The sequence below is a fragment of the Mobula birostris genome, chromosome 7 (genome assembly GCF_030028105.1).
Source record: "Mobula birostris isolate sMobBir1 chromosome 7, sMobBir1.hap1, whole genome shotgun sequence".
Taxonomy (NCBI): Eukaryota; Metazoa; Chordata; class Chondrichthyes; order Myliobatiformes; family Myliobatidae; genus Mobula; species Mobula birostris.
This window is the reverse complement of record NC_092376.1, coordinates 67,851,596-67,874,089: the sequence shown is the minus strand read 5'-3', so window position 1 is coordinate 67,874,089 and position 22,494 is coordinate 67,851,596. Positions and strand designations below refer to the sequence as shown.

The window sequence follows — 22,494 nt, the reverse complement described above, 5'->3', positions numbered from 1 at the left end:
TGGAATTCTATAACTAATATGCTATAGAGACTAAGTTGCTATGTATATTAAGGTCAGAAATCAATAGATTTTTGTATGTTAAAGGAATCAAAGGACATGGATTTCAAAAAGGATGCTGAGATAAAAGATCTGTGAGGTTCCTGCTCTGCCTTCTATCTCATTAACTGGTGGAGCAGATACAACAGACAGAGTGCTGTACTCCTGTTTCCATTTCTTACACTCATATGTGCTGCCATCTATGCTACAGACATCTGCTGTGTCTCTAATACACTGCAGTCTCCAAAAGGATAGGAAAAGTGAACCTCCACAAATGCTAGTTAACCTCCACAATACTAGCTTATTTCCACTGTCATCTGCAACAAAGTAAGTGACTCCTTAAAATGGGCTGGTACAATTTTAGTTTCCATGTGAAACTAGACCAGCCCAGATTCTGAAAAAAATGCAGAAAGGTCACAAATATGGCTTTGTCACGTACCACTCAGTCCTCTACATTAATACTGGGGAGATTGAAACATTGAGCCAATTGTGGTAGGTGAGTGCTGGCTGCCTGCCTTTTGATCACTGGTGGGATTGCTGTGCTACAGAGAGGGAACGGCCTGCCACTGAGCCCAGAGAGTGTTACCCAGTTTTTTGCATTTTAGATATGGGCTTGGACTACAGACTTTTTGTTCAGGCTTATAGCTTTATTTATATTCTATATTTTCCACCTGATCTTTCTTGGTTTTTTTGCTTGTGGGGAGAGGGGGATTTGGGGGTTGATGTGCCTGTTTCATTTTTTGTTCAATTCTTTTTTGTGCAGACAGGAAAGATTTTGGGGTTAATGATCATGCTGCTGTTCTCTTCTTTCTTGGTTTCATGGCTATCTGAAGAAGAAGAATTTCAGTTGTATACTTTGACAATAAATGAACCATTGAATCTATGAATGTGAGGCATGCAGTGACTCAGATAATATGTTTGAGCAGCAAGAAAAACAGAAGGTTCTGGAAACATTCAGCAGGTCAGGTGACACTTGTGGGGAAAAAATAGCAGAGCTAATGCTTCAGATTGAAGACCCTACGTCAGAACTAGGAAAGAGAGGAAACAAGTTAGTTTTACATTCCTGACAGAATGAGGATGGGTTGCATTAGACAAAGTGAATATTGATGATATGTTGAGGACAGAATTGCTCTAGATGGAGTCATCTGGGTGATAATGCTAAGAGAGAAAGTTAGAGAGAGAAAAAAGGAACTTAAAAGCTATGAAATGAGCGCAGTTAAAGATAGAGAATGCTAACAGAGGAATGTGAAAGCAATTGGGAAAAAGTCAAATATTCCACTCATTTTTGGAGAATAGCCATGTTATGGAGAGAGGAGAAGATGGCGGCGCGACGCAGCGCGTGCAGCCTCTCTGGTGAAATGATATCGTATTTGTTAAATAGGGTATCATGCACAATTCTGATTTGATGGAGACAGCTGTGAGAAGCATGGAGGAACATCTGGAGAAACTTCTGAAATGCTCGGTTCGCTGCTGCTGCTACTGTGCAATCGAGAATCTCCGGAGGGAAGGCCCCACATCCTCAGCTTTGCCTGCTACTGGTGGCCAGGGATGGGGTCGAAGCGCTCGGCAGAGATGTTGCTCGGTGTTGGAGCGCTGGTCAGAGGCTCGAAGTTTTCGGACGGCTCAGAGTTGGACTGTGGTCGGGCATGGCAGGGAGAGTTTACTTCCTTCTCCCGTCTGCGTGCGATGTGGGACTTTCGAGAGACTTTGATGAACTTCGTTTACCGTGCCCATGGCCTGTTCTTCATTAAGTTACGGTATTGCTTGCACTGTTGTAACTATATGTTATAATTATGTGTTTTTTGTCAGTTTTTCAATCTTGGTCTGTCCTATGTTTCTGTGATATCACACCGGAGGAATATTGTATCATTTCTTAATGCATGCATTACTAGATGACAATAAAAGGGGACTGTGTGTCCTCATAATCTAATTTAATCTAATTCAACATTATAAAAACACATTAAAAAAGCTTTCTTGAATTATGCCCTAGTCAGGCAGTCTTTCTTGAATTCTGCCCTAAGTCAGGCAGCAATATCATGTGAGTCACAGAAAAATAAAGTGTTTTAATAAATACGTTTCATCTACCCTTGAAAACCTAGAACAGAAATCTCAGAATCTTCCTTCTCTTTCCCCAAACCCTCCATCATCACTCCATTATTACTGGAGATGGTACCAATTACTTGTCTGATTCACACAAAGCTATAAGCATTACTAACTAAAGCAACTATAAGCAAAATAATTTTCAGAAATATTATGAATCAGCTTGAAAGTTATTTTGCTGTATTTATTATTCATGGCTTGATACATCAGTTTCGAATTATTAATTGATACGAAGTATCCATAGCTTAAATTTTTGTTTCAGCTATCACAGTTCATCTAGTATTGATAAGAATGCAGCTTTTGGTGACTGACAGTTGATTTAATGTCACTGTGAAAGATGTGGTTGCTTCTAACTTAGTTTCTGCAAAAGGTCAAGGTGGTTTTACGAAAGAGAATCAATTGTGCTTTTGTAATAACAGCAAAGGTGTCGGGCTGAAATTTGTCAACTCACAGTTTCAAGCATTGAAGAGAATTTGCAGGGAGTTGATGTGAGACCCCAAGTGTGTCTAAATCGATCACATATGCATATCTAAATGATTCACCTGGTGAGACTGAATTGTTATGCACACTGATTTTCTCCTAAATCGACAGAGTTGGACATTGTGAAGAAAATAATTGGGAAGAAGATTGGGAGATAGGATGAGAAAGGAGTGAATGGATGGAGATGGGGGTGGTGGATGAGATCAGGGGTTTAGGGAAAGGAGGTTGGAGGGACAATATTGGATGCTATTGATTGAGATAAGGGTAGAATAACTGAGGGGGAAGATGAATGAATGTTGGAGGAGGATGAGGAGAAGATGTGTGCTGTTGGGCTGGTAGAAGTTAGTGGGGTGGATTGGTGAAAGAGGATGCATAGAAGGGGGGACTGATGATGAATTATAAATTCTGGGTTCAGCGAGGAAATCAGCATTTCAGGTTGAAGATTAGGGTACCACGGAGACAATGATTTGTGGCAAAGTGCCAGGAAGAGATCCAATAACATAAGAAAGGCAATAAAAGGGAATGGAAGCACGAGGAATTCTGCAGATGCTGGAAATTCAAGCAACATACATCAAAGTTGCTGGTGAACGCAGCAGGCCAGGCAGCATCTCTAGGAAGAGGTATCGTTGACGTTTCGGGCTGAGACCCTTTGTCGGGAATGGAGATGGATCTCCGTGGGGAGGGGGAGCGGGAGGGGTTGTGGTGATGAGGAGATAAGAGGAGGGGCTGATTACTTCACTCCAGATGAGAAGTAAAACACAAGATTTGCCTTATGGAGAATTGATACATCAAAGACCCTACCAGCGTGTGTGTGGCCTCCGTTGGTTGTGGTCGACCATGGATATGGCGCCTCTGGTAGTCACTGGGAGTGGCCTGTCCAGGGCGCAAGCCAGGGCAGAGTTGATATGGAGATCCGCCTGTTGCCTGTGCAGTGGGAACCCCCTCTCCATGCTGATGACAGGTCCAAAGGAATGACGACAGTCGATACAGTTTGGTGCCAGCAGCAGCGCAGGAGTGGCCGTGCCGGTGCTGGGTACAGCAGTCAGCCGCCTTCGGGATTCCGACTCCGGATTTTTCCTCGGGGTTACTCTCAAAGCCTTTCCCATGAGCGGGTATAGCCGCAAGGCAGCGGAGGTTTGAAATCGGAGTTTCCCTCTCGTAGATGAGCTACCATCCGTGGCTAACGAGCCCCATCTGCCTGGAGCAACTGGTTTTAAGGCGCCAGTGGCCCGCCTTTGCCCCTTCTCCTGTCTGTGAGACCAGCTCGGCCAGGCATAAGAACTATGCCACACATGAAGGCCAGGAGTTGGACTTGGTTGTCAGAGGCTGTTTGAGACGCTCGCCATGAAGAGCATCTGTTTAGCGGTGAGAGATCGTTCCCACTACCACCCTTCGGCTATGACTAGCTTTGGAGCCAGTGTATCAGATTGGCGTATCCTTTTAACAAAAGAGCAGGCTTCATCTCTCTAGTTAAGAGCTTCTCCACTATTTGAAGCCTTTACATACAGGAGCTCTGCATGCTTCAAGGTTGTGCCACTAGGTAACAAGGGCACTGGCCCCTTCAATAATTAAAAATCATATTAATTAAATTCATTTTTATTATGTGGCAATGTCATTTTATACAATATGCTGTCATCCCTCAAGAATACTAAGACTTAATATTTAATTATTTCAGCTACTATTTTGGATTCACTAGTAGGGTTTTTATCATGTCTGTCTCTTATCATTCATATTTCTACTTTGATTTTCCTTTTTATTATTTATATAGAATAGAATATTCAGAACACAGAGGAGCATTTTCCTACTTTGTTTCTCTTGATAGTTTACCATTGCATTTATTGGCTGCCTGTTCCTTGATCTCAGCTGTCTTCATTATCTCTCCTGTTGTGCTCTCTTTTACTGTCAATAGGTTTGGTACATGTCTGTTTCTGGAATTGTTATTCACCTATAATGCCTCATTAGGAGGTTGTTTTTTTTTGTGAAATGTGATTTTGCTGGATCCTGTTGCACATCATTTCATTGTTTTCTATTGCTGTAATAAATTGATCTTTGCCAATATCGCTGTCTATTCCTTTTTTTTGAAAATTCTCTTCTCTGATCTGCTATCTTGCTTACAGACATACTTATGGTATATAAAGTTACAGTAATGTGTTATATTATGGTCAATGGTTCGGGTCCCCAGCTTTTTTTTCTTTTGTCTGGTGCAGATCATTCTACTCAATTGAATCCAACCACAAATCCTCTGTACCAGGCTTCTTACTGCTTATAAGAAGATTTACTATAGTAGAAAATTAGGGTATGTTACAATTCTGCAAAGTATATTTGAAAACTTACTTTATGGTGCATGTGATGTTCAATCCTTTTTAAGGTATGAAACAGGAGTACGTAAGATTATAAAGGATGAGGTAAAACACTCATGTCAGAAAATGCATTGACTTCACCTTTTTGTCCTTAGCATGTTCAGAAATACAGCCACAGTAAAATTTCTGAAGCAGAACCGATGTTGTACTCCAAGAACTGGTGCAACATGAAAAGTCTTGCAAAGCAATCTTATTTTAATAACTTGTCTTCATATTTGTATTGAGGAGTAAATAATGGACGGAGCAACCGTGAACTGCCCTGCTCTTCTTTGTAAAAGTTTCATGAGATCTTCTACATTCACCAGAGAACAGAATTGACTGAATAACTCTTTGGATTGATGGCACCCCTGACAACACAGCACTCCCTCAGAGACCTTACACTCAAATTTGAGAAGTGGGATTTTGACCAACAACCTTTTGTTTCAGGCATGAATGCTCTCACCAAACCTTTCCTGACATCTAAAATCTGTTCCAGGTTAAGTGAGAATATCACATGATAAAAACTCTAGGATAAAAACATTGTGATTCTTATTTTTATAGGTCAAGAACGATTTGGGAACATGACAAGAGTGTATTACAGAGAAGCCATTGGAGCATTCATAGTTTTTGATGTGACACGAGCCTCAACATTTGAAGCAGTGTCTAAATGGAAAGATGACTTGGACTCAAAATTGACTCTCCCTAATGGCAAACCTGTCTCTGTTGTCTTACTGGCAAACAAATGTGATAAAGGGAGTGAGTTCATATCCGCCAATCCTGGAAGAATGGAACAGTTCTGCAAGGAACATGGATTTGTCAGCTGCTTTGAAACTTCAGCAAAGGTAAAAATTAATTCTTAATGTACCAGTTGATAATCATAGCAGATTAAAAAAGATTAATTTCAACAAATTGCATAGAAATACAAACAGGCCATCAACATGGCAACATCATCATATATTAAAGTTAGCACAACTTAAAGGAAAAATGTATTAATCCAAATTGCCTTGGATCGCTGATGAATGAAGCTAAATCAAAACTGACAATTGCTTCTAATCACATGCTTCTATTTTGAAAAAGCTGTATGGAATAGCAAACTTGGATGATGGGACTATGAAAGATAGAACTATGTGAAGCAAGCTTAAAATGTGGGAGTGAGGATGAAGAGATAGGATTAGCAGAATAGGGGGAGCAGAGTTAGAGTAGCACTGGTCTAATTCTAAATTAACATACTTTAAGATCGCTGACAGGGATGCGGCCTTGTGGCCCAGTTGTTTCCCTGCAGTCATTGTGCTCCTTGACCGGTTTCACACACCTCAGCACTAAAAAGAAGTACGTTCGATTCTTTATCAAGAAATGAACAAAGACAAACAATGTTAGAGTCGTAGAAAAGTACAGCACAGAAACAGGCCCTCTGGCCGATTCTGTTGATGCTGAAACTTTTTAAATTGCCTCCTCCCATTGACTTGCACTAGGGCCATAGGCCTCCACCCCCCAAGCATCCATGTACTTATCCAATTTTCGTATAAACATTGAAATAGAGCTCACATGTACCGCAGGTGCTGGCTGCACGTTCTACACTCTCACAATCCTCTGAGTGAAGAAATTTCTCCTTAAACATTTCACCTTTCACCCTTAACCCATGATCTCTGCTTGTAGTCCAACCCAACCTCAAAAGAAAAAGCCTGCTTGCATTTACCCCATCAATACCCCTCATAATTTTGGATACCGCTATCAAATCTCCTCTCAATCTTCTATGTTCTAAGGAGTAAAGTCCTCACCTATTCAATCTTTCCTTATAAGACAGGTCCTCCAGACCTGGCAACATCCTTGTAAATTTTCTCTGTACACTTTCACCCAGTATTTTTGGTGCAACCTAATTAACATGTGGCTATGGCCACTATGCCCCACCTCTTTATATATATGCCTCAGAATGTTGTCTGAGGTAGGAAGGTGTTTTGCCAATATAACAGTATTTTTAGACTCTTCAGGCATGACAGCTAAGCTATCCATCAAAGGCCTATAAGAAAAAGACTGTAGTTTTGAAGAGCTTCAAAGCTTTAGATTTGATCAGTACCCACAAAAGAGCCTTTTGCATATTCATTACCAAAATGTTCCAGAGGTAAATCCTTAGCTTTTACATATCCTTTCTTAGGATCGACATGCTGGCAACTTCTGACAAGCTCTGTAGGGTGATCACTGGTGTACTGTTCAAGGAAATAAATGCTGTTTGTTGCTTGAAAGCTTCTCAATATTGGGTGTCAGACTTGTTGATGCCAAGGACAAGACATTATCCAGATGGGCATCAGTCAGTCTTGTTCTCAAATGGTTCTTGGTGTGCTTCATTTTTGAAAATAATTGCTCACACAGGTAAGTGCTGCCAAACAATGATGCCATCTTTTTTGCATGGTCCACTAAGTTAGGATACTTCCCACTTGGATGAATGTATTTTCTATAGAAGTCAAGCACGGACACATCTTCAGAATGAAATTTCGATCTCAATATGTCGTCACACTGCATCTCGATCAATTCCATTTGAAAAATTTCTGATGCAGTGTCCACTTACAAATCAAATGGAGTAGCAAACAGCTTGAACTCATTTGCATGCAAGTGAAAATCAGCAAAATGAGATGAAAACACTTTTCTCAATTCTTGGACCACATTCACAAAAATGCCTGGATCTTGTGCTTTACTCTTTTCAAAAGTGGGAAAATGTGCCCTATTTCCTTTTTGAAGCTGGTACTCCCACAATTGCAGCTTGCTTTCAAAGGCCACAATATAACCATACATCTCATGTATTAGCTGATTTTTTTTCCTTGAAGTTGTAAATTCAAGAGATTTAAGTGAGATGTAATGTCCACAAGAAATGCCAAGGTTGCAAGCCAATCAGGATCACGAAAATGTGAAGCATCCTCATTTTTGCTTTCAAGGAATATTGCCACCTCTTCATGCAATGCAAATACTCTTTCCAGCATTGACTCTCGGCTAAGTCGGCGTACATTGCAGAAATAAGCCAGGTCCTCACATTCTGCCTCCATATTCAACAAAAACTGCTGAAACTAGCGATGATTCAATCCACGAAATAGGATCAGATTCATTGCCTTCACAACAATGTCCATAACATCCTTTAATTTCAAGACTTGGCACATAATGCCTCTTGAATTTTAACCAGTTTCTGTGCAATTCCAAGGTTTTCCAATTGTCCTTGCAGCAATGCGATGATGCCTTTTTTCTGTCCCACCATTGCTGGTGCTCCATCAGTTGTGATGCCAATTAGCTTCGACACATTAAGTTTCATTTCTGACAGCATTTTCAACAAAACTTCAAAAATGTCTACTCCAGTAACCGTGTCCTTCATAGGAATTAATTGAATAAACTCTTAAAAAATTTGAAAAGTTGAGGCCACTCCTCGCACAAACACTGCAAGTTGAGCAGTGTCTCTCAAGTCTGTGCTCTCATCAAGCGCAATTGAAAAAAATTGCAATTCACTGCAGGCATTCCTTAAACAACTTTTAACATCTGCTGACATTTCTTCAACTTGCTGTGTGATTGTTCTTGCTGACAGGCTGATAGATGCAAATAAAGATTTCTTTTCAGGACAAACAATATCCACCACTGCCAGTAAACATTCTTTGACAAACTGTTCATCTGTAAAAGGCTTCATCATTTCTTCAATACGTTTTGAGACTTCGTAGCTGACACGGGTATTTCCTTCATTTTCACTGCTTTTCTTAGCAAAAAATGATGCTTGTTTTCCGAAACTAGCCTTCATTCGCTCAACTTCATCTTTCCTTGCTTGCCCAGTAAACTTGTTAAAATTTCCACTATGGCGGATCTCGTAATTTTGGCACTCAGTGTCTACCTTCCTCCGATATGCATTCATTGCCATTGGAATTTTTTTCTTCAATTTTATTTCGAAACACAAGTTATTCAACAAGTATCGTAGCACATGTAAATGTCTCAATACTTAGTGTGAATTTCTTGTTAAAACACAGTGACGCTGTTTCTGTTTACAAATTTGAACGAGCCCATCTGAAAACCTGCGCATGCACAGAGAGTATCTAATACATATCAGTAAGGTAGTCTGCCTTTCCGTCATCCGTATATACCAGTGTTTGGTTTGGAACAAAACGGAACCTGGGGCCAGTGTAACAAGACGCCATGCATGTCTATCAGTGTGGTCGCGTGAAACACTCAGAATAAGGAAAAATCACTCACAGGCCAGATAAACACAGTATCCCAATATTTGCTCGTGGGCCGGATCATTAACTTTAGTCAAATGTACATCAATTTCTTCTTCCAACTTAAACTGTTCTTTCCTTCTCTGTAGCTCCATGGCAATTAATCATTCCTCTTGCTCCTCCAGCACGTTTGTCCTTCATGTCATTAATGGAGCTAAATCAGCCTCTGTTTTAATGTGTGCGGAGGAAGGAGTAGATACAGAAGATTTTCTTCCTGCAGGAGAACTTTGAGAGCTGACTTTGACACACTGTAATTTGCGTTTACATCACTCATGGGTCCTCTGCTATATGCATAGTCAAAACATGCCTTGGAATTTGAGAAACATCATCTGATGGATGGTGAGACACATGTTCACTTGTTGCAGCAACATGATATTCAATATAACATGTTTGGGTCAACCATTGTTTCACATCCTCAATAAGTACACAATTATAGCTATCAATGTTTGAAAAATATTCATTCTATTTTCTTGTTCATCCTTGGGAATTAATGAGATTAGCATGTGATATTGCTTAGCATGAACTACACAGAGATCAGTCAAGTCCTCAAAATGAGATTGCACTTGTAAGGCATTTTCTTTATTTTCCATAAGATCCTTAATTGATGGTATTAAACCATTAATTTTGTTCACATTTATTTTATACTGCTTTCGGAGAACTGCAATTTGATGTACCTTCACTTTTGAAATAAGTTTAATTTCTCTTTGCAAGCCCCGACTTGAGGATTGCTGATGTCAGTTCCATGCTTTGATTCTCTGTATTACGCAACTCACAATGAACTCTTCATTCACCCACAACACATTCATAAAACGCAACAGTGATATTCCACTGAATAAATGTTGACAACAAACAAACTGTCCCCGCATCCATAGTGCATAAACCAGAGCAAGCAAACAGCATTCAATTCCAATGTCAGCAACCAGAATAATGCTTCATTACTTAATTAAAACAAAGCAACGTACCCTTGGGCAAACACCATGCAACTGAGCAACGGTCCCCAATGGGCAACTATCAATGACCATTCAAAACTGTGTTCAAACCACAAATACACAGGATGAATCAACAAACTGTTGCAGATAATCTGACCGCAGGTTGTGATTCCCATTTCACCAACAGGTCCAACACAATCCTTTTCCATAGACTGGTGTTCATTTGCTATAGCTGTTTTTCTGTTGACAAAATGTCGCAGTTACTTGAAAACCAACCATAACCTCTGAGACACAAACAAGAAAAAAATTTGCAGATGCTGGAAATCTAAGCAACTCACCCAAAATTCTGCAGGAACTCAGCAGGCCAGACAGCAACTATGGAAAAGAGTAAACAGTCGACTCAGTATAGGAGCTGACACTGTATGATGTGCTTCCAAATAACTGATTTCCAAGTCAAAAAAATACATTAAATCCTTTATTATGAAACAGTAAAGATGAGTGATCTTATAGCAATAAAAAACTAATAAACTAAAGTAGCCATGTAGTGAAATAAGAGCATTCAAATTAGCGTAATTAAGTATAGATCGTAAATAAGTGGTCAGCAAAAATATATCACCTCCCCCAGCTTACTCCTTCTGAACTAAACTAACTAACTAAGAGAAAGCATGAATACGCAACTATAATTACTTGTTTCTACCACGCCCTAATGCACGTGACAAATTACCATAACCAATAATAAAAACGGGCATCACAAAATACAATACAGGCAAACAGAAAATAAGTATATGGCTCCTACACTTTGTTTTGATATTTAGATAATAATTTTGAACTTTGAGGTAATCACCTTACTCTTCCTGTGTCTATTGAGGAATTGTAGTGAATTTATGTTAAAAGAGGGTGAGTATTACCCCTTTACAATCAAAGGTATATAATGAAGTATGAAATCTCATGCCATTGTGATGTTTTAAAGTGAGACAGTGCAAGGGTATTTTCCTACTCAGTAAAATTAAACATATTGCCAATAAATATAAATGAGGGAAACAAGTCAAATTTATTCAAATGAGATTAGAGAACCATTAAAACTTGTACCTGTGCCATTACTGTAGACTTTGTCATATAATGTATTCAAAACCACATCCACAGTTTGATTAATAAGACTGGATGTTACAATCCCTAAAGTTTCTGCACTGCACTTGACTTGAGTGGAAGTAGTTCTTAAAGATGACCACTAGATGATGTAACTACCATTACGACACATCTTCAGTTGTGTACCTCGACATCACTCGGTATTTTGGCCTTTTATCACAAGATACCCTCAGCTGAGGGAGGCCCACCACAGGCTGATCAGACCTAGGTGTGTCACATGGTTAGTCTCTAGATGGTCACTTGGCAGCCCAGACAGTGTTTCAAGATAGGTATTTCAGATAAAAACAATGGCGCATGCGCACCAACTTTAATCGTCTGCTCACAGGTGCATGTACAAGTATATCATAACATCCCCCTTTTTGTCAAAACAAAGAAATGGAACAATTATTAACAATTAAACTCAATTTCTCTGAAGTCTGCTTTCCAGCGTATTTTCATGGAATTAACTTTCAAAGGATTCATTAATCATGCCCTATGTCTCTTATGCCTGTCACAAATACATACCACTCATTATTTCCATTTGTATGAGCATATATACAAAATATAAAACATACTAAAATTTGACTTTAACTTCAAACTACAAACTACACAACCTCAAATAGGACATGGTCCTTCTTTGAGTATAAACGTGACATTAAAATGCCAAATAGTGTCACAGATTTATTGTTCAATTGTTCATGCAATTATTCAATGTGGGACAAAGTCTTCTAGATATTATGTGTGGCCAGAATGAGTTTTTACTGTTTTGTCCAGTCCTGTTGTTTGTTATTTGCATGTTTCAACGTTTGTGTTAGTGTTTGTGTTGTATCTTTAGCCTCTGCTAGTGTTAGGCTGTGTGCATTTGATGCGGTAGGCACATTGTGGTCATTGATCTCGGTTGTTTGACCTAGTTTTGCCTGTTCATATGTGATTAGCTTTTCAGGCAGTTCCTCAGTCGTCTTCGTAGATGTATGCGATTACGTCAGTAGATCCCAGAAGGGGTTTGAATTACATATGAATGCTCATCAAGGCGCCGACCTACAATTGCTTTCTCCCAATTCTTTTTACCTTGCACCAAGGGTTGCATGCGCACCGTATCCCTTCGTCGAGTGGGGCAAGATCTTTGGCTGACTTGTTGTAATTGTCGGCCTGCTGCTGGACGTTTCATACGCTCGCGATCGCATACAACTCTGGGTTCCAGTAAACTCGCTATTGTAGGCAGGAGCGTGCGTGTGCGGCGATTCATCAAATACTGGGCAGGGCTGTTGCTGAGTCCTTGCGAAGGTGAGTTGCGATGATCTAGAAGTGCGAGGTAGGGAACTGCTCGCGACGTGTTGCTCTTTGTGAGGACCTGCTTAGATGTTTTAACTGCTGATTCAGCTTTTCCATTCGCACTGCTATTTCCGTGGCTGCTACACAAGTGCTCAAAATCCCATACTCGTGCAAATCTGTGAAACTTCACTGACGTGTATTGTGGCCCATTATCACTAACCACTTGTGTTGGGCTACCATATCTCGCAAAATGAGCCTTCAATTTGTGAATGATGGCTGCGCTGGTCGTATCGCAAAGAAGATCTACCTCGAAGAAATTGCTGTAGTAATCAATGGTGACGAGGTACTCTTTTCCTTTGAATGTAAGCAGGTCGGTACCTATCTTTTCCCACAGCCGAGCAGGTACCTCATGACTCATAAGCGATTCTTTCTGCTGACTCATTTCGTACGTGCAACAAACATCACATGTAGCAATATATTGCTTGATGTTGCTGCTCATGCCTGGCCAAAAAAGACATTTGGATGTGCGTCTGAGCCATCCTTCTATGCCCAAGTGTTATGAATGAATTCTTTCCTTCATTTGCTTTTGCTCACTTTGCAGTATGATAACACGCTCACCTTTGAAGATTAAGCCATCTTGGACTGCGAGCTCATCTCTATAGCTATAGTAAGGTGTAAGTTGCTCTGGTAGCGTGTCACGTTCGCTTGGCCATCCACTGATGATTATGTGTTTCAACATCTGTAGTGTGTCATCTTTCACTGTTTCTCTGCGAATCTGCTCTAGACATTCATCACGGATTGGCAGGTGCAATAAAATGTTGACTTCGTCGAAGCTATTCTCCTGGCCTGGAGTACCACTAACTGCTCGCGATAGCGTATCCACGAGGTGCATGAGCTTTCCTTGACAGTAGGTGATGTCAAAAGTCATAGCTGTGCAGGTGAAGAAGCATTCACTGTAGGCGCTTTGATGCCTTCACCAACGGTTATCATTTCAAGCAGCTTGTGATCGCTGAGCACTCTTGTGAAGCGGCCAAAAGTGTATTGATGAAAACGCTCCAGTGTGAAAACGATTGCGAGCATTTCCTTTCCTCACTGCATAATGCATTTCTGTGTCCATTAGTGCTCTGCTTGCATATGCAATCAGACATCCATTCTGGAGAGTTGCTGCCCCTAGGCCTTTGTTGCTGGTGTCACACTGGATGGTTAGCTCTTCCTTAGAATTGTAGTATGCTAACACCGGTGCTTTGGGTACCATCCACATGATCTTAGAGAGAGCGTTTTGCTGCTCAGCCATGCTTCATCTGGCTTTGTCAGCTGTCTTATTGGCTCAAGGGTATAGACAATAGACAATAGGTGCAGGAGTAGGCCATTCGGCCCTTCGAGCCAGCACCGCTATTCATTGTGATCATGGCTGACCATCCACTATCGCTGCCTTATCCCCATAACCTTTGATTCTGCTATATTTAAGAGCTCTATCCATCTCTTTCTTGAAAGCATCCAGAGACTTGGCCTCCACAGCCTTCTGGGGCAGAGCATTCCATATATCCACCACTCTCTGGGTGAAAAAGTTTTTCCTCAACTCTATTCTAAATGGCTTATCCCTAATTCTTAAACTGTGGCCTCTGGTTCTGGACTCACCCATCAGTGGGAACATGCTTCCTGCCTGCAGCGTGTCCAATCCCTTAATAATCTTATATGTTTCAATAAGATCCCCTCTCTGCCTTCCAAATTCTAGAGTATACAAGCCCAGTCGCTCCAATCTTTCAACATATGTCAGTCCCACCATCCTGGGAATTAACCTTGTGAACCTACGCTGCATTCACTCAATAGCAAGAATATCCTTCCTCAAATTTGGAGACCAAAACTGCACACAGTACTCCAGGTGTGGTCTCACCAGGGCCCTGTACAGCTGCAGACGGACCTCTTTGCTCTTATACTCAATTCCCCTTGTTATGAAGGCCAGCATGCCATTAGCTTTTTTCACTGCCTGCTGTACTTGCATGCTTGCTTTCAGTGACTGACGTACAAGAACACCTAGATCTCATTATGCTTCCCCTTTTCCTAACTTGACTCCATTTAGATAATAATCTGCCTTCCTGTTCTTACCACCAAAGTGGATAACCTCACATTTATCCACATTAAACTGCATCTGCCATGCATCTGCCCACTCACCCAGCCTGTCCAAGTCACCCTGCATTCTCATAACATCCTCCTCACATTTCACACTGCCTCCCAGCTTTGTGTCATCGGCAAATTTGCTAATGTTACTTTTAATTCCCTCATCTAAATCATTAATATATATTGTAAACAGCTGCAGTCCCAGCACTGAACCCTGCGGTACTCCACTGGTCACCGCCTGCCATTTCGAAAGGGACCCATTAATCGCTACTCTTTGTTTTCCGTCAGCCAGCCAATTTTCAATCCATGTCAGTACTCTACCCCTAATACCATGTGCCCTAATTTTGCCCACTAATCTCCTATGTGGGACTTTATCAAAGGCTTTCTGAAAGTCCAGGTACACTACATCCACTGGCTCTCCCTTGTCCATTTTCATAGTTACATTCTCAAAAAATTCCAGAGGATTAGTCAAGCACGATTTCCCCTTCGTCATTCCATGCTGACTTGGACCAATCCTGTTACTACTATCCAGATGTGTCGTAATTTCATCTTTTATAATTGACTCCAGCATCTTTCCCACCACCGACATCAGGCTAACCGGTCTATAATTCCCTGTTTTCTCTCTTCCTCCCTTCTTGAAAAGAGGGACAACATTAGCCACCCTCCAATCCACAGGAACTGATCCTGAATCTATAGAACATTGGAAAATGATTACCAATGCATCCACGATTTCTAAAGCCACCTCCTTAAGTACTCTGGGATACAGACCATTAGGTCCCAGGGTCTTATCAGCCTTCAGACCTAACAGCCTCTCCAACACCAATTCCTGCCTAATATAAATTTCCTTCAATTCATCCATTACCCTAGGTCTTTTGGCCACTATTACATCTGGGAGATTGTTTGTGTCTTCCCTAGTGAATACAGATCCAAAGTACCTGTTCAACTTGTCTGCCATTTCCTTGTTCCTCATAATAAATTCACCCGCTTCTGTCTTCAAGGGCCCAGTTTTGGTCTTAACTATTCTTTTCCTCTTCACATACCTGAAGAAGCTTTTACTATCCTCCTTTATATTCTTGGCTAGTTTACCTTTGTACCTCATTTTTTCTCCACGTATTGCCTTTTTAGTTACCTTCTGTTGCTCTTTAAAAGATTCGCAATCCTCCGGCTTCCCACTCGTCTTTTCTATGTTATACTTCTCTTTTATTTTTATACTGTCCATTACTTCCCTTGTCAGCCACGGCCTCCCCTTACTCCCCTTAGGATCTTTCTTCCTCTTTGGAATGAACTGATCCTGCACCTTCCACATTATTCCCAGAAACACTTGCCATTGCTGTTCCACTGTCATCCCTACTAGGGTATCTGAGAGACTTGGTAGAAAATGGCTCAGCTAGTTGACAAATCCAATCAATCACTACACTCCCTGCACATCCGTGGGTGCTGGCATGTTGAGAACGTCAGCGACCTTTTTAGGATCAGGCTGAAGTCCCTCACTTGTGATGAGATGCCCCAAAAAGGATATCTCTGTCGCTCTGAAGACAGATTTGTTCTTGTTGAGCCCGATATGCTGCCCTGCACAATGCTGTAATAGCTGCTCAAGTTTCACATCATGATTGGTGATTGCCTTTTCCTGCGTTTCCCCTTTTCCGTACACCAGAATGTCGTCTCTGACGCAGATCACTCCCGCTAGTCCTTCCAGCGCCTGGTGCAGCCTATGCTGGAAGATCTCTGATGAAACGCTGGTTCCAAACGGGAGTCTGAGCCATCTGTACCACCAGAAAGGTGTGTTGAAAGTGGTGAGCACGCTTGATTCACTGTCCAATTTCACTTGCCAGAACGCAGAACTCATATCAAGCTTGGTGAAAACCTTAGCCTGGTCAGGATCTGGCAAAATGTCCTCTATCACCGGAAGAGGGTAGTGTTCTCTCCTCAGCGCTTTGTTCAATGGTCGAGGGTCAGTGTATATACGAAGATTGCCGCACTTCTTCTCTGCGACCACTAACTAGCTAACCCACCTTGTAGATTCATGGACTGGAGCTATCACCTTGCGGTCTACCAGTTCATCAAGCTCAGCTTTCACTTTCCGCTTCATAGCGTGCGGTAGATGTCGTGGGGGTAACACTGTGGGTTGAACGTCCTCATCGATCTGCAGGTGGGCTGCATCCAGAAGCTCCCCGAGTGCATCATCGAACACCTCTGCATAGCGTTCTTCTGGTGTGCATTGTTTTTCTTTAAGTGTAGGTGCATGCACCCTGCGAAAATTGTCATCGTTGACCGTAATCGGCTTCGTTTGCTGGCTGGCCCTGCTTCCCAGCAATGGTGTAAAGTCGTCAGTGACCACGACAAATTCGACAAAATACTTGCGATTCGTCATGGGGTTACACAATTTCACTCTGCACATCCCTTCTGCATTCATGGTGGTCTTGTTCCATATCATAAGCGTTTTGGTGCATTGTCTTAGTGTGTGCTCTACTCCCTCCAAGTATTTGCGGGGTAGAATGTTACTGCTCGCCCCGCTGTCGGCTTGGAAGTCTGTTGCCTTTCCATTGATGAGCGTCAGTGCGAATACGTCATCCCTTGTCTTCAGACTGTTGACCACCAGTATGACATTGTCGATAAACTCGGTGCTGCTGTCACTGTCAGTTTGGTTTTCACTTTGTGCCTCCACCCCATGCACGGGCTCCTGCTTGCGTACCTTTGCAAAGTGATTTTGAATGCCACACGCCTTGCACACCTGTCCGTATGCTGGGCGTTGTTGCTTGTCTCTTGCATGTTCCGTGCCACAGTACATGCAAGGGTTCACTTCGCTTCTGTGGCTGTTCAAGGTGCCTTTTGCTCTGGCTCCACCAGTAGCACTAGCCTTCTGTCCAGGATATTTGAACCTTTCTTGTTAGTGCAGGTTTAATCCCATGGGCAGTAGCGGACCTGCTATCTGCAGCTGTACTGAATGCTTGTAAGTGTGATTCAGCCATTTCTGTGCTTTTACAGATGTCAATGCAGTCACTGAGCGATAGCTTTCTCTCTTGTAACAGACATTTTCTGGTTTGGGAGTCGTTAATGCCCAGTACGATCTTGTCTCTCAGCAGACTGTCTGACATACACGAGCAAAAATGACATGTCTTTGCAAGAGATCTAAGGCTGGCAAGAAATGATTCAAAGGTCTCACCTTGTTCTTGTTGCCGCTTGTTGAACAAGTACCGTTCATACGTCTCATTTTTCTCACCGGTACCATATCTCTCAAATCCAGCTAAAATCTTTGTGAGGTCTTGGCCTTCAGCCTCATCTGTGAGCACAAAACTGTTGTAGATCTCAAGTCCTGATGGTCCAATTGTATAGAAAAATAATGCCGTCTGTTTTGCTGGAACCTGTTTGTGCAGTTGTGCTACGATGCTGTAGTTAGTCCGCATCTGCCGCCATGTCTTCCATCCGTCTATCACTCCGCGGTTGATCATCACAGCCGGTGGCGGACGGATGCCGCTGACTGGGGGAGGACTTCTGCCGTGACCATGGTTCCCTGGCACGGGGTTGCCCATGGGTGCTGGGTGTCGCTGAGGTTCTGCTGTCTCACCTCCAGGCATTGCTACTGCACCTGTCTCTACTTGTGGCTGGTTGCTCGTGTCGATCGACATTTTTCTACTCTTACACTCGCCCTCCGATGTTTCAGAGTTGCACTATTATTATGCTGCCAACTGCAAGTTGAAAAAACCGGGCGCTGCGGTTGAAAAAAGCAATTTTCCGAGCCCCACCACTGCCCCCATGTTTCGAGACAGATAGTTCAGATTAAAACAACGGTGCATGCGCACCAACTTTAATCGTCTGCTCACAAGTGCATGTACAGGTATATCATAACAGACAGCATGCCTTCTTTTCAGCCACAGCCAGTGACTGCTCATTACGACGGCATCAGCAAGTGCTTTGATTGGCTTCCTACGGGCCTGCCCTCTGACTCCTACTTCCCTCAGCAGCCTTACGGTGGAACTGGCTACAAAGCCCCTGCACCCCACCTCAGCTGGGCACACTTTTACGTCCCAGCCTGGCTCCTCTGCTTCAACTGCAAGGTTGGCATATCGCAGCCTTTTCCGTTCATAAGCCTCATCCACAGCATCCTCCCAGGGCACCATCAGCTCAATGATAAAGCTGCGCCGACAGGAGTTGGACCACAGGACCAGGTCAGGCCGCAGGTTGGTCATTGCAATTTCAGTTGGGAAGGTAAGTTTCTGGCCTAAATCAACAGGCATTTCCCAGTCCCTGGCTGCACTCAGTGGGCGTGAGTCATGAGGCAAGAGGCAAGGGGTTAGACCCCGATTTCTCTCCTTCCCGGATGAAGGATGGTAGTTGCGGGACCGTTGTCTGGGCATTGAGAGGCCTGGCGTTGGTGGTTACTCTCTTACACTCAAGTTCAGCTGCCAAACACCTCAGCGCTTGGTTGTGTCGCCAGGTGTATCTGCCTTGTATTAGGCTGGTCTTGCAACTAACCAAGATGTACTTGAGGGATGCCGGAACTGCGCACAGCGGACAGGCTGGATCCTCTCCCAGCCAAAGATTTGGGATTGTAGGAGAGGGCAGGACATCATATGTTGCTGTGATGATGAAGCTCAATCTGTTTGACTCCATGCTCCACAGCTCACTCCATGTGATTTTCCTCCTCGCAACACCCTCCCACCTCATCCAGCAGCCTTGCTTGGCTTGGGATATTGCTTTGGCACACCTGGCTACTGCTTCTTGGTGGCGCACCTCCTCCACCCCCAGGTGCCGGCGTTCAGTTGTAGTAGCCTTTTGCCAGGTTGGTTTCATCAATCCAAGGTCAAAGCCTCCGCTGCCCACTATGTCCCGCTGTTGGAGGCGGCTTCTGCATCCAGTACTGTTGCGGCTGGGGTCCATTTCTTCCCTGTTGCTGGAGCTGGAGCAACGCCTCTTATGATTGGGTCCCGAGATTTATTGAGTGTCATTTCCAGCCTTGCTTTGGCACATTTGTATTTCTCCACCAGGCTAGAAATTGACAGAGAAAGGGCTCCGTTCCCGTAAAGTCCTATACTGCTAAGGCATCTTGGTAGCCCAAGCCACTTCCTCACATGTGAATTCACCAGCCTCTCCAGCCGATTTGCATGAGACATAGTGACCTCATAGATGGTAACTGGCCACAAGTCTGGGGCAGCAGTCCAACCTGAAAGCACCAAAGCTTCACCTCCCTGGGAAAGCCGTGTTGTTGATTAGCTTGAGGCCACTGATTGTATCCTGCCTTAGTTGTTCCGCCTGCTCTGTGTTTCTGAGGTCTGCGTGGTACCAACGTCCGAGGCTTTTGATGGGCTTCTCCAGGACAGTTGGTATTGGCTCTGCGTTGATACAAAACCTTATGTCGGTGAGCTGGCCTTTGACAGTTGAGATACTAAGAGACTTACTGGGTTTGATCTCCATTTGTGCCCATTTGATGTTTCCCTGGAGTTTATCCAGCAGGCGTTTGGTATATGCTTTTGTTGTTGTTATTGTGGTCATGTCATCCATGTACACTTTGATTGGAGGAAGACGCAGCTCATTCTTCAAGCGTTTCCCTCCGACTACCCATTGTGATGCTCAGATAGTGAGCTCTGTTGCCATGATAAATGCTAGAGGGGAGATGGAACAGCCTGCCAAAGCAACACCATGCAACTGAGCAACGGTCCCCGATGGGTAACCATCAATGACCATTCAAAACTGTATTCAAACCCCAAATACACAGGGTGAATCAACAAACTGTCACAGATAATCTGACCGCAGGTTGTGATTCCCATTTCACCAACAGGTCCAACACAATCCTTTGCCATAGACTGGTGTTCATTTGGTATAGCTGTTTTTTCTGTTGACAAAATGTCGCAGTTACTTGAAAACCAACCATAACCTCCTGAGACACAAACAAGAAAAAAATTTGCAGATGCTGGAAATCTAAGCAACTCACCCAAAATTCTGCAGGAACTCAGCAGGCCAGACAGCAACTATGGAAAAGAGTAAACAGTCGACTCAGTATAGGAGCTGACACTGTATGATGTGCTTCCAAATAACTGATTCCCAAGTCAAAAAAAGTACACTAAATCCTTTATTATGAAACAGCAAAGATGAACGATTTTATAGTGATAAAAAACTAATAAACTAAAGTAGCCATGTAGCAAAATAAGAGCATTCAAATTAGCGTAATTAAGTGTAGTCGTAAATAAGTGGTCAGCAAAAATATATCACCTCCCCTAGCTTACTTCCTCTGAACTAAACTAAACTAACTAACTAAGACAAAGCGTGAATACGTAACTATAATTATTTGTTTCTACCACGCCCTAACACATGACAAATTACCATAACCAATAATAAAAATGGGCATCACAAAATACAATACAGGCAAACAGAAAGTAAGTATATGGCTCCTACACTTTGTTTTGATATTTAAATAATAATTTTGAACTTTGAGGTAATCACCTTAGTCTTCCTGTGTCTATTGAGGAATTGTAGTGAATGTATGTTAAAAGAGGGTGAGTATTACCCCTTTACAGTTAAAGGTATATAATGAAGTATGAAATCTCATGCCATTGTGATGTTTTAAAGTGAGACAGTGCAAGGGTATTTTCCTATCAGTAAAATTAAACATATTGCTAATCAATATAAATAAGGGAAGCAAGTCAAATTTATTCAAATGAGATTAGAGAACCATTAAAACTTGTACCTGTGTCCATTTACTGTAGACTTTGCCATATAATGTATTCAAAACCACATCTACAGAGTGATTTTGAGAACAAGGTTAAAATCCAGGATTAAAATGCGTAGGATACAAAGATTAATCATCTCACATCTGAAATTAATGAGGGATTAGACATTATATTCTGCTTTAAATTGTTTTGTGATTCTCTATGAAATGCTTGGAAAGTAAATTTGAAAACCTACTTACTTGTTATTTTTAGTAGTGTTCTCTCCTGCGCATACCAGGATAATTTTATGAATGCAGATACAATTATCCGTATCACGACTTAATATGCATTCCTTTATTCTTTTGATGTGACACACTTCTTTAAGGTTTCCTTAAAATTCGGCAGAACTTTGGAAATGATTGCTGCACTAAATAATTTAATTTGCATTTCAAACTCATCAGGAGCTTTTCCAGTTAATTATAGATAATAACCTACCTTTTAGCATCAAATGCTTCAGCATAATTTTGAAGATGGCTTGTGTTCTAGAAGGGGATTCCACTCTATATTACACTACGTCATTCTATATTCACTCCACATCAGCGGAGAGGGAAAGGTGCACAAAAGTCTCATGGTGTTAGAGTTAAAATTCCATAGTTCCTGGTGCTGCTGTCAATTTTAGAGATTATGAAAAAATACACAAAATAATTCTTCATATTTTTGTCATTTATTTTAATGGCTTATAATATCTTATAAACATTCTACTTAATTTACATTTTCTGTTGTTGGATAAGAGTTTACTTTAAACATTTATATGCTTCATATTTTAAATGGTGCATTTTATATACCTCGATACATAATGTGACTGGAGAACTATTGGTTCATATTATAGATGATGTTACTTTTGCTATCTTTGCAGAGTAGGCTGTCAGCATTGGTAGCAACATAAGAACAAGTGGACTACATTGTTGAGGGGCAATGTTGGAAATGACTCCATTTATATTTACTGTCAGCAGTGATGTACCTCAGGGTGCAGATGAAGAGAAAGTGTGTATGTCATCTGCAGGCGTGCTGCCAGATCTGGAATTCTAATGCAAGTGCAGCATTCCAACACTGCCCTGCTTCTGCCATTTTAATTACAGTTTAAAGCTACATTAAAATGACAAACCCATGCAGAATTTCTCAGTCATGTGATAAAAGTATCATGATACTTGCG

The 22,494-nt window shown here is 42.0% G+C and overlaps 1 protein-coding gene across 1 annotated transcript in view; it reads left to right on the top strand.

Moving 5' to 3' along the window:
* LOC140200756 (ras-related protein Rab-38-like) overlaps window positions 1-22,494 on the top strand; it is a 62,497-nt gene that overhangs the window by 19,440 nt on the left and 20,563 nt on the right. Inside the window, exon 2 of the mRNA XM_072264354.1 lies at window positions 5,517-5,797. Coding sequence (XP_072120455.1) covers window positions 5,517-5,797 — 281 coding nt within the window. The remainder of the gene's footprint in view (window positions 1-5,516; window positions 5,798-22,494) is intronic.